Raw genomic sequence first — 12,480 nt, 5'->3', positions numbered from 1 at the left:
AACTGGGATGTAAAAGGAAATGTCAGGGTGAAGGTCCAAGAAGATAATGGGAGAAGCCATGTTCCATTGTTGTTTGTGCTTATACTGTATTTAACTTAAAAGAAAAATATAGTTCTTGATAATGTCTGCAAATTAAATTAAGCAGGTAAGGTGGCACACTCTTATATTTCTAGCTACTTGGGAGGCTGATGCAGGAGGATTGCAAGTTGGAGTCCAGTCTCAGCAACTTACTGAGATCCTCTCTCAAAATGAAAAAATAAGAAGGACTGGGGTTGTATCTCAGTGGAAGAGCACCTCTAGCTTCAATGATGGTTAACATGGTTGGTAGGTAGGTAGGGTAGGTAGGTAGGTAGGTAGGTAGATAGATAGATAGATAGATCACTTCTACTTCCTTGGATAGTATTTGCATATTCTGTGCTCTGGTCACATTCTTAAAACATGTTCTTTTACAGGTGGCAGTGACAAGCTGCGAAAGAATGACAAGCTGCCCAAGAAAACTGAACAAATGTAGGTCTTCATATTTATCTTATTTTTTCTTTTTTAAAATCACATTTCTCAGTTGTGACTGTTCTATATACTTCCTATTGAGATCATCACTGATTAGGACATCTAGTTATGAAGTGGACATTGCTACATAGTTTTCCAGGTGGTCCCCAGCACCTGTCTGTCAGCTTGGAATCCATTTCAGAGGACCCTGCCAGCTTTGCCATCTGCTCTTCTTTCTGGAACTCAGAGTCTTCCTATCTGTACACCCATGCATTTACATGACATAACTTCCCTTCATATGTTTTCTGCATAGTGCATTTTTAATTGGGGGCTTATCTAAAAGTAAAATATCCTGAAATACATTGGAAGATTCTTTGTGAAACTCCATGTGGCCTGAGAAGTATGTTTTCTGAACCTGACACCCAGGCTGGTAGAACAGAGCTGCAGTCTGAAAGGCCCTACTAATGATGACCCCTCTCTTTACATGTAGCAGAAAACCAAAGATAGGAAATAAAGTTATTAGTGTTGAAACTACTGAATTCCAGAAAGCATACTCCTTCAGAAATATGATCATAATAAAGTTCTTCTGACCACCAGTGCTTCTTAAAGGCCAGCCGTGACAAGCCAGAAAGAATTATCTAAGGATCTCTTTTTAAATACAGGTTCCCCTTACTCATTTTCATATCCACTGAATCAGAATCTCTAGGTCAGGGCCCACAAAGCTGTACTAGGAAAAGCATAGCACAGGTAAGTGTTGCATCTCCCTTCAGGAAGTCCCAATAGAGTCTTGTTCTGTAACGAACAAACAATGACCAAAAAACAAAAACAAAAACAATATGCATTTAGGTTTACTTAACTGTAATTGTGGTTGCTCAGCTAGCTCGTTCAGTAAAGCATGAGATTTTTGTTTTTGAATTTTTTTTCATTGTAAGTGGACAAAGTTACCTGTATTTTATTTATTTATTTTTGTGTGGTTCTGAGGATTGAACCCAGTGCTTCACAAGTGCTGGTCTTCTGCTGAGCCACAACCCCAGGCTGAGCATGAGACTGTAATTATAATGCCTTTATAGACTTTTTGCAGGTTTTCTTCACTAGCAGCAAGTGAACCATTTTCTCATATGTTGGTGGATGTAGTCTTGCTTTGTGCCTGCTTGTGCTTCCATAACAGATATGCTTAGCCACTGCCCAGGATCCTCATTCTGGAGACCCTTAGACATTGTGCCTAAACCAAATTTGTTGGTGCCCTGCATCGGGGCCTGTTTTTGAGAAGTACTTGTACCCAAATCAGGAGATTTGGTAAATCACAGAGCTCGTGGAACTTGGGCCTTGTGGAGTCATAGTGAAGGAAACAGCAGTACTACCCAAGCCATTTTAAGGGTCAGTAACCAGGTATTGGCCTGTGTATTGAGCTCTTCTCTTAGAATCTGTGTAAGAGAAGGCCAGGAAGGGAAGCTGACCAGTGTTGGACTGATGGTTGAGTCAAGCCAGGGAAGGGGATATCTTTACATATGTTTGGGGTTGACCTTTATAAAACTTTATCCAAGTGTGGTAATATGGAGAATTTTTCTGGTCTCATCTGGAAGTTGCAAAACTCATTGACAGTGTCCCTGGCCAGGCCCCTTCCTACTAGGCAGACCCTCTGTTCTGGCCAGCAATCTTCAGGATATGTTACTCTCTGAAGCTGTCATTTTACTATGGAACACTCTCTCCCCTTTTTCTTTTTCAACCTGACTAAAATCCCTTGACTGTGAAAGGGAAGTATGGTGCCGGAACTCAGGATGGCAGGAAGAGGATGGCAGGATGATGTGTCACAGCAGAAAGGCACCAGGCTGAGAGTAGACCTGAGTTCAGGAATGCCATGAATTTCTGTGCCCTTATACAGCCTACTTTACCTCCAGAGGCTCTGCTTGTGGTCTAAGAGAATTAGACCACATTACTTTTGTGTTTCTGTCCACTTTTGGATTGCTGTTGCTTTCCTCTTTCTGTTATAGGAGGCTCATAGGCTTAAAAATAGACATATTCTTTGTGAGACTATGTCAGTTCCTTGCCAGGCACCTCCCCTTGCTTTTGGGATAAGCCCTTGCCTTGTGGATGAGCCCCTTTTCTCCATAAGTATCCTAACTGAGAAGAGCCTGGGCCTCCTTCCTGTAAGGCAGTCGTTCCCTACCAAGGGCAATTCTGCCTCATACCCCTGTTCCCCAACCCTGGGCACATTTGACAAGGTCTGAAGCTACTTCATTGTCACAACTGGAAGGTGCTATTGGTGTCAAGTAGTAGAGGTGAGGGATGCTGCACACATCCCACAACAAAGGATTATCTAGCCCAAAATACCAAGTTTGAGAAACCCTTCCATAAAGGAAACCAGATTTGGGTTTTCTGAAGACCTTTGTGGAAGTCTCAGTCTAGCAAAGAAGACCTTTTTATAATGGCTTTGGGAAGTGAAAAATCAGAAAGACCAAAATTTTAGGGGAAGGTGAGAGATCCCCTCAGAAGCATTCTTTATTCTTTTGATCAGGCAGGCTGTTTAGAGAGTAGCCTGCCTTTGTTTAATCTGTATTTAACTCTCTTCAACCAGAAAATCTATCTTGCTCCCTACTGGCTCCTTCCCTGGGGTTCTGTAGCAGCCAGTGTTCAACATGAAGGTGTGGTGTGACTGGTCCCTGGAAAAGCTGCAAGTGTGTATCATTGCACTGAAGGGATTCTTGATCTGTGGGTAGCTGCTCCTACACATATAGTGCTCAGGGAGCCTACTAAGGGAGGGTTGGACTTTTGAGCAGAGTTCAGAGGAGCTGACTTTAAGATGATTTAATAAGAGTAAAGTATAAATCAAACAGGCATGTGACTTAAGAGTTCTGTTTTTCAATAAGTTATTTTCCTTTTTCAGTGAGTTCCATTTTTTGTACTTTTCTCATTCTGTTTAAAAATCATTTCCTTAGAGATATTGTTTACATGCATGCAACTCATGATGAAAACTTACATTACTATAGTTAACAATTACTTTTTGTTTTTAAAGTAGGCTCTTGTCCCAGATATATGCTGCTGTTATTGAGGCTGTTTTGGCTGGCATTGCATGTTATGCTAAAGCTTCCAGTCTAACAAAGGTAATTTAAATACCATGTTTCTCTTTCTATGGTCATTATTTAATTTAAAGCATTCTATCCATTTGTTTGTCTTTGAACATCTTGGAGTTCTCACTTTTGTGTGAACTTGGACCTCAATGGCACCAGGCAGAAATGCCTGTGGAGTGCTGAACTTCTGTTGCCTATAGCCATGCTGCTGTTGTTTTATCAGTGACAGCTAATCAGCACTTCTTTGTAGACATCTGGTTATGTTAAAGTCATTCTGTAGTACATCGTTATGTTAAGAGTTTAAACAGAATGCTTTTAGAAGTTAAATATAGATTATTCTGCTATGAATTTTAATAGTTAGATAAGTTTGTTTTGAGCTACTGAGTTTGGTTTCCTATAATTCAGTGTTTAAAAAATCAACTATAATCTAGAAAATCTGACTTGCCTTTCCTAGACAAGCATGCATGTTCTTGCTCTCTGATCATTTTCTTCCTTGATGTTTTATGGTTAACCTGCCTTGCTGAGTTGGATTCCTAAATCTGACCCAGTAAGTAGATGAGAAGAGTCGGCTTGATGCCTCCCAATGCCAGTGGGACCTTTCCCGAAGGAAGCCAGTTGACATTGGAAAGGTTGTATGTGATGTAGATGTGAGAAAGACCATAGCCGTAGTCACCAGCTCCTTGCTGTCTCCCCTCCTCATTCAACTTGAATCCTGAAATCCTGGTACTGATGGGGAATTGTTCAGCCCTTTAACTGCTACCATAGCAGAGGGCCTATGCAAAGCCATGGAATGTCCTTCAATCTGTTCTCACACCTTTGTTTTCTAACTGATCTTTTGTAACTCTAGCTACTAGAATATTCTACTAGAATATACTATATTAGAATATTCTTAATATCTGGCAGGAACTAAGGGCAGCGGTCCCTTTCCTAGTGTCAGGGGAGAGGGGAGCCCTTTTCCAGACTTAACATGCCACCAGCATCACCCCCAGCTGCTTACCTCTCTCTGGCAGATCAGGTGTCCACCTGCCTGAAAGCAGTTTTTTTTTTTTTTTTTTTTTTTTTTTTTTTTTTTTTTTTTTTTTCCTGTGAGCCTGAAGAAAGCAGGGACCTGTTTCCCTTGACATGATGCTTATACTTTAGTGACTTAACATATACAGAATAGTTATATAGGGGGCACCTGCCAACTGTTAGAAGGTCCCTTCCTATAGTAATACATGTATTTTTTACTACTTGAAAGCAGATTCATATTCTCTCTCTCTCTCTCTCTCTCTCTCTCTCTCTCTCTCTCTCTTTCTCTCTCTCTCTCTCTCTCTCTCTCTCTCTCTCTCTCTCTCTTATTTTTTTGACAGGCAAAGGAGGTAGCAGAGCAGACTCTGGTATCTGAGTTAGATTCCTTTGAGCTGGTTCAGTTTAAGACAGCCCTGTGGTAAGCAATAGTCGATGATTTCTTTTTTTTACAATGAATTTTTTGGTTTGTTTTCTAAAATACTCTTGTCTCTTGTAATTTATATTCCATCTTCCCTTTGAGAAATGTTCCAATATAATAATGATATATATGAAGGAGAATTGCTCATGCTTATATTAGGCCTTTATTTGAGAAACTAAGAACCAAAAACAGAGGATCCATATGAGGAAGAGTTGTACGTGTTTTGAGGCTAGAATGTGAGACAGATTCATACTAGAAACTTAGGAGACTTCATAGGTCCAGTTTCAAAATAAAATTAGAAAGGTAAAATCAGGGACCTGAGAGAGATTTGATAATCACTGCCTAGAAGAGACTTGCTGTGGGCCTGGTCTACCTCTTAGGTGATAGAAACCCTGCGTCGTGGGTCTAGGTCATCTAGAAATATGACTTCTTGCAACCTTCCCATCACATCTCCCAGCATGTCGCTGTGCATCCCTTATATGGGCTTTGTCCAGAGCTAAATCTTCATGAACTCAGTTCACTTAACCCCCGCCCCACAGGAGGATCACTTTTGTGTACTTTGATGCAAAGGGTACAGAAGACATCAGTATTCGAGAGTTTAAGAATACTGTAATCCCTGCAACTCAGGAGGCTGAAGTGCAAGATTGCAAGTTCAAGGCCAGCAAGGCAACTTAATGAGACTGTATCTCAAAATTTAAAAAATAAAATAAGGGCTTAGGGAATGTAGCTCAGTGGTAGAGCATTCCTGAGTTTCCCTTGTACCTTAAAAACACAACACAAAACAAAAAAAATCCCCAAAACAAAACAAAACAAACAAACAAAACCTTCTGGAGCTTGAGGATATGGTGCTGTGGTAGAGAGCTTTGCTTCCCTAGCATGTGCAAGGCTCTGGGTTCAGGCCCCAGCACTTCAAAATAAATAGATAGATTTCAGTCCCTAGCACTGCAAAATAGATAGATAGGAAGGAAGGAAGAATGAATACACATTTCTGGGATGTGCTATCATGTCTCCACTCCATGACCCATGTTTTCTAATGCCTACAACCGTGGATAATGAGAAGGAGCATTTGATAGATATATCTGTCAGTTGATCAAACAAAAAGAATTCTATTTCTGCAGCTCCAGAAGATCTGGAACTTAGTGGTACAAGGCTTACAATTTGCTTCAGATTTCCTTTCCCCTGGATGTTCTGGGTCTTAGTATTTTGGCCATGGAAGAGGACAGGTAGTGCTGCTCTGCACTGTCTATTCCTGTGAGGCCTTGGTTTATGAAAACTCCTTCACTTTCTGGCTATGCCATGTTAGGCAAGATAGGCAACCTCTGTATCTGTTTCCTGAAACTGCCTATCTTTTTTTCTTTTAAAATATTTTTTAGTTGTCAGTGAATCTTTTTAATTTTATTTATTTATATTTGGTGCCTCAACCAGGATTTTTGTTGAAATTAGAGGATCAAAGTGCTAAGAACAACCAAGAAAAATTTGAGGTGTTATGTGACTAAGACCTCACACATGCCAGGCAAGCACTCTACCACTGAGCCACAACTCCATTGCCAGACTGCCTGCCTTTCAGAGTGTTTAGACATGTAGATCTTAGTTACTATTGTAGTGAACTTGGTTGAAATAGTCATTCTACTTCTCCTTTGTCTTAGGATTTTGTCCAGGCCACTTCTCAATCCCCAAACTTCTTAAGCCTGAGTGTATCACTCTAGTTGGAGGATGGCATAAGGAGAAAACACTGAGTAATGGGAGGAGAGTCCCAGGGACAGTCCTTCATCTAGAGCCCCACTCGTTTCCCTCTACAAAGGTTACTACATTGAGGACTCAACACTGCATCACATTAACAGATCTCCCTAGAGAGAAAAGTGAAGGGAGCTGTGAATGTACACTGAAGTTAATGTGTTACTAACTAGTACTTGTTAAGGCGTGAAATTCAGCTTACACTATTTAGAAACTTTATTTTACAAAGAGTAAGCCAGAAGGGTTTTCTGGTTATTCCTCAACTCTGAAGACCTGGCCCTGCCTGTGGCTCCATAGCAACTGAATGTGAGTAGCCGAGATATGGCCTCTGCTGGGATGTAGAACAAGACTGGCAGTTTGATTCAAGTTGGTGAAGAGCAGAAGGATCAGGACAGTACATGGAGGCTGAGGGGCAGAAGTCTCATGCCAGTAGAGGGCCACTGGCAATCTGTAATGGGCATTTTCTCTTGCTCTGAAGCAAGAGTCAAGATAGCCCTTGAGATCCAACAGGCAGGACCTGGGGTCAGATACTGGCTCCACACTTTTTGATGGCATGAGACCCTGGAAGAGGTATCTAAAATAGCTGAGGTAAATCTGTGTAAAGTTAGGATAACACACACTTGCTGTGTGGCCTTGAAAGTCTAGTACATGTACACTGCAGAAGCAAGTGTCTGGGGAAGATTCCATCCCAGTAGTCAGCAAAAACAGACTGACTTCTGTTGTGTTTTGGTTTTGGTCTACAGCTCCAAGATGGCTTTTCATATACACGCTGTGAATAATCAGGGAAGGTGAGTGTGTGATTGTAGTATCTTATTCCATGGGGTAAGATGAGGAGCATAAAGAGGGAAGAGACTGCCTTGTAGCTGCTGCCTTTATTGGTCTTCTCACAGTTCCATCCCTAGCCAAGGTACCACTCCAGACTTGGGTTCAGGCTGGCTGTACTCATGTGAACCCCTGCACTCTGAGTGCTTCCCACTGAAGGCTGAGGAGCAGGGATGAGGGAGGGACCTAATTCACTCCAGTGACCCACATGTTAATTCTGTATACTGGCACCCCAGTGTTTTGAAAATCCCTGAGAGAAATCTAAGTCTGTGAGTTGTTGCCAAATTGAAAAACAAACATTATAATTTTTGGTGTAGTTAAAAATGTCTGCCTCCCATATCTTTCCTCTTACAGAATTGTGCCTCTGGAGGGTGAAGATAGCTTATCCTTTATGAAAACGGTAAATAGAGCTATTATACATCAGCTGACTGGGAATGACCTGTAGAGTGACACCTGCAAGGGGTGAGGGAGAGTAGGTTGGGGTGTCCAAGTAGCTGAGACTGTGCTGATCCAAGGACAATGGACCAACAGGTTTTAGTGGCTTCTTTGCATTCCAAGACTTGAGTTGATGCCCTTAACAGGGAACTGGAAAGATCCATTAAACAAACAATAATCAATGAAGGCCTGGGTCTCCAATGAAGTGGGGTGGAATAGATTAGAGAAATGCTGAAATATTGGTCCCTGGGATGGGATGGCATGGCCTAGGGGAACCAGAATTTTCTAAGCCAGCTTCAGCCACAAGCCAAGTGCTCTGTTTATACCACTGCATACTGGTATGAAGAGGGTTGGCAAGCAGTGCTTTAGAGGATGGTGGATATCTAACCAAGAATCTGGTTGAAGTATGTATGTGTGCAAGTTATACCTTGAGTTTGTTCTGTGGTCACTTAATTCCAGCACAGTAGGCAACTGTAGATGACTTAGTGCAGATGCATTCCCATCACCATTACCAGTGGAAAAGCAGCTCAAAAGGCTGTCAGTAATGTTTTCTCATCTATAGAGACTAGTACAACAATGGTAATTTTTTTTTTTTTGTGAGGGGTGGTACTGGGGATTGAACCCAGGGGCATTCTATCACTGAGCTACATCCCCAACCCCTTTTGTTTTATTTTATTCTATTTTTATTTTATTGGTACCGGGGATTGAAGCCAGGAGTGCTTAACTACTGAAGCACATCCCCAGCCCTTTTTTGTATTTTTTTTTAGAGACAGGGTTTCACTGAGTTGCTTAGGGCCTTGCTGAGTTGCTGAGGCTGGCTTTGAATTTGCAGTCCTCCTGTCTTAGCCTCCCAAGCCACTGGGATTACAGGCATGCACCAGCACACCCAGCCCCTTTTATTTTTTGAGACAGGGTCTTGCTAAGTTGCTGAGATTGACCTCAAACCTGCTATCTTCCTGTGTCAGCCACCTGAATAGCTAGGATTACAAGTGTGTGCCACCAAGCCCAACTAGGGTAATTTTTTAAGGTTTTCAGTAATAAATTTTAATACATATTTAGTCCCTGTCAGCATTTTGTGGTGTTGTTCTCTTAGAACTAATTTAGACTTTTTTGTGACATCAAGATATTGTGAAATACTTCATTATACTGAGGTGATAATACTTTGTCTCCTTGCTAAACTTTAATTTCCTGGCTTCTGTCCTTGGATTCTTGTACAGTGCTTTGGAAGGTGCTTTGCACAATAGTATGTCTAGGAGCTCAGTAGAATCATATTCTTGTGTTAAGTATGTGTTGAAAGCTGGGCACAATGCAGTGTTACCACAGTCCTAGCTACTTAGGAGATTGAGGCAGGAGGATTGCTTGAGCCCAAGAATTCAAGGCCAGCTTGGGCAACATAGTGAGGCCCTATCTCATTTTTTTTAAGTATGAATTTATTAGCAGCTAATTAAATAAGAAAGAAGAGGCACGAAATTTATGCTTTCTTTCCAGGATCAGGCAGAAATGAAGTTCTGCCTCTTCCTTGAGGCATTCCCTATTGATTTCTTCTTACAAGTACTGTGTTCTTACAGGATTTGCAGTTTGTGCCATGTAAATTAGGAAATAATTCTGAACTAATATGTCACATGACTTTTCTGTAAGCCCTCGTCTTTGCAGCTACACATTATGGATTTCCTGAAGATAGGTACCATGTTGTATTTTTTTCTCACCCCATGCCACATAGTGACAAATACATGGCAAGTGTCCAATAAACATTACCTGTATTCTTTTCAATGTCCTCTTTCCCCTTCCTTAATACCAGTGGCCAAATATGAAAGTGAAGGATCAGAAAACCACAGGATCTGGAAACCAAAGAAGAAAGAAATAGGATTCCCATTGTCACTTAAGAAGGAACATGTATGGGCTGAGGTTGTGACTCAGTGGTAGAGCGCTTGCCTAGCATGCGTGAGGCACTGGGTTCAATTCTCAGCACTACATATAAATAAATGAATAAAATAAAGATCTATCAACATCTAAAAAAAAATTTAAAAAAAAGAAGGACCATGTAACCAGGAAAACTTTTTGTCATCAGATGCTCAAAATCCTTTGAGACATATTTAAATAAACCTTCCAGTTGTCAAGCCTAATCAGAAAATTAATTTAGACATAAAAGCCTACTTGTCACTTCTGTGTTCCCCTATTATCATGACAATTTGGAAAGTCAGGGACTTGGCTTTGATTGTGTTTTTTTCTTTTCAACCCTTCTGTCTTCTTTATTTTCTTTTATTCAAGAATCCAGTAGTTTCTAGCTGGGTACCATGGTGCACACCTGTAATCCCAGCAACTTGGGAGGCTGAAGCAGGAGGATCACAAGTTCAAGACCAACCTCAGCAATTTAGCAGTACCCTTAACAACTTGTCAAGACCCTCTCTCAAAATAAAAGGAACTGGGCATGTAGCAATGTAGCTCAGTGATAATGTGTGACACTAGTCCCTAGTGTTAGAACAAAACAAAACAAAAGAATCCAGCAATTTCTTCAAGTGCCCCATTTTTTGGTCCCTGTCTTAAGAGGGAGGTCAGGGGCCCCATGCAAGGATAGTAATGTGCAATAATGGACTGAAAGGATACGTACTGAAATGTACACAAAAATATCCATGAAGACGTGTATGCCAAATGAATGACAGCCTTTCCAGGCTTGTTCAGAACTCAAACGTAAACCACTGGACAGGGCGTGATAGTGTGGGGGTGTGAAGCTGAGTGTGTACAGAAACTTAGAGGAAACACCACAAACTCTGATAGACTGGGAGCTAGTCATAGTTAAGAATGAAAGCACCTCTAATTCCAGATCCTTGGGAGACTGAGGCAGGAGGATTGCAACTTTGAGACCAGTCTGGGCAACATAGTGAGACTCCATTAAAAAAAAAAAAAAAAAAAAGGCTGTGTTGCCTCTTAGAAAACTCATAGAATAACACTTCGAGGGCATTTATAGAAGCATAAAGATGCTCTCCTTCTAGTCCAAGTGTCTCTGGGAAAAAGCCAGAGTGTTCCAGAAGTTATCCCTCAGTTAGTTCAAAGGTGTGTTTCAGGATAGCTCCAGTTTTCCTTAGAAACTTTCCAGTATATTTTTGCATGTGTTTTAAAGCAGTATTTTGTGGCCTGTATCTTAGGGATCTCTCCCTAAAGGTGTTAGGCCTGGAAACTGTTATAACTCTGGTTTCTCACTTGATACAGGCAAGTATGACTGTCTATGACATTCCTGATTTGCTGGGAGGAAGAGGGTGTTTAGGATCTGTGGTCTTCTCAGAATCATTTTTGACATCTCAGATCTTGGTTAAAGAAAAGGGTAAGTATATATGGTCTTTAGAAAGCAAACACTGAAAAAATATTTTGGCAAAATAAACCATAAAATTAAGAGAAAAGATCAGTATGAATGATGAAAAATTTAAAATACTTATAATAAACAAAGGGTATATATTCAAACTTATGAAGAGCTCTTGTAAATTAATAAGAAAAAGACATGCTACCCAGTGGGAAAATTGGCAAAAAGTATGAATAGACTATTCACAGAAGTGAAATACAAAAAAAAAAAAAAAAAAAAAAAAAATAGGGGGAGATTTGTATATATGAAGATATCATCCTCAGTAGAAATCAAGTGGAAGCAATTTGGAACAGTTTTTTGCCGATTATGTTGGCAAAAAATATTAAAAGAATGATAATGTCCAATGCTGATAATGTTCTATTTGGTTTAAATATGTGTATCTATAGTACCTGTACTACCTTGATAAAAATTAAAAGCGAAGGTAAGAAAGGGCCAATTAAGGACATTTCATTTAAATGTGTTTCTATCTGTTCTGAAAAATACTCAGTCACACAGGGAAACCTGTCTTCATCTACTTATTAGTCTCCCTGTACCCAGATGAGGAAGTTCTCATTTTCTGAGGGCATCAGACTTTTTATACCAATAAGAGGAACCTTTGCTCCCAAGGGGAAGGGGCCTACAAGGTGGACTGAGGTAGTTGTAAGTAACGGGAATGTCTATGGTCTTCCTACAGATGGCACTGTTATCACAGAGACCAGCTACATAGTCCTGACAGCCGCCATACCCAGATTCTGCTCCTGGCTGGTCAGTATCATTCATAGGTGAAAGTGGACCCAAACATGGAGAATGTGGGGAGGACATTTGAGAAGGAGCCTTTTTGTTGAGTTCCTGGTGGGTTGTCAAATCCTAAGCTAACCATCATTCAGGAATGTTAGTTTTATCTCAGCCCTTTCTCCTTTTATGAACAAATCTTATTTCTTTAGCTCTCTCATAGTCTTAGAATGTTTAAAAAGAAAAGAGATATGTTATCTGAATCATTAAATTGTGCAAGGAAGAAATTAACCCCCTCATGATATGGATGAGGAGACTGAGACTTAGAAGTTGATAATATCCAGGGGATTTCACGACCCCCAGTGGGGATCTGCCTGTCCACAGTTACATAGGTTGTAAGAAGTGGACCTGTAACTCCCTGCTCTGGCCAGAATGTTTGCTGC

General features: G+C 40.7%; 1 protein-coding gene across 2 annotated transcripts in view; it reads left to right on the top strand.

Moving 5' to 3' along the window:
* Window positions 1-12,480, top strand: part of Dnaaf9 (dynein axonemal assembly factor 9) — a 152,795-nt gene that overhangs the window by 73,859 nt on the left and 66,456 nt on the right. The window contains exons 12-18 of one of the 2 annotated variants that reach the window (XM_047542050.1): window positions 453-507; window positions 3,503-3,587; window positions 4,904-4,980; window positions 7,458-7,502; window positions 7,891-7,936; window positions 11,179-11,290; window positions 12,000-12,070. In XM_047542050.1, coding sequence (XP_047398006.1) covers window positions 453-507; window positions 3,503-3,587; window positions 4,904-4,980; window positions 7,458-7,502; window positions 7,891-7,936; window positions 11,179-11,290; window positions 12,000-12,070 — 491 coding nt within the window. Of the gene's footprint in view, window positions 1-452; window positions 508-3,499; window positions 3,588-4,903; window positions 4,981-7,457; window positions 7,503-7,890; window positions 7,937-11,178; window positions 11,291-11,999; window positions 12,071-12,480 lie in introns of both variants that reach the window. The other variant, XM_047542048.1, reaches the window with a different exon arrangement.

Source organism: Sciurus carolinensis, chromosome 2, assembly GCF_902686445.1.
Source record: "Sciurus carolinensis chromosome 2, mSciCar1.2, whole genome shotgun sequence".
Classification (NCBI taxonomy): Eukaryota; Metazoa; Chordata; class Mammalia; order Rodentia; family Sciuridae; genus Sciurus; species Sciurus carolinensis.
The sequence above is the reverse complement of the archived record's forward strand: the minus strand, read 5'-3'. Positions and strand labels throughout refer to the sequence as shown.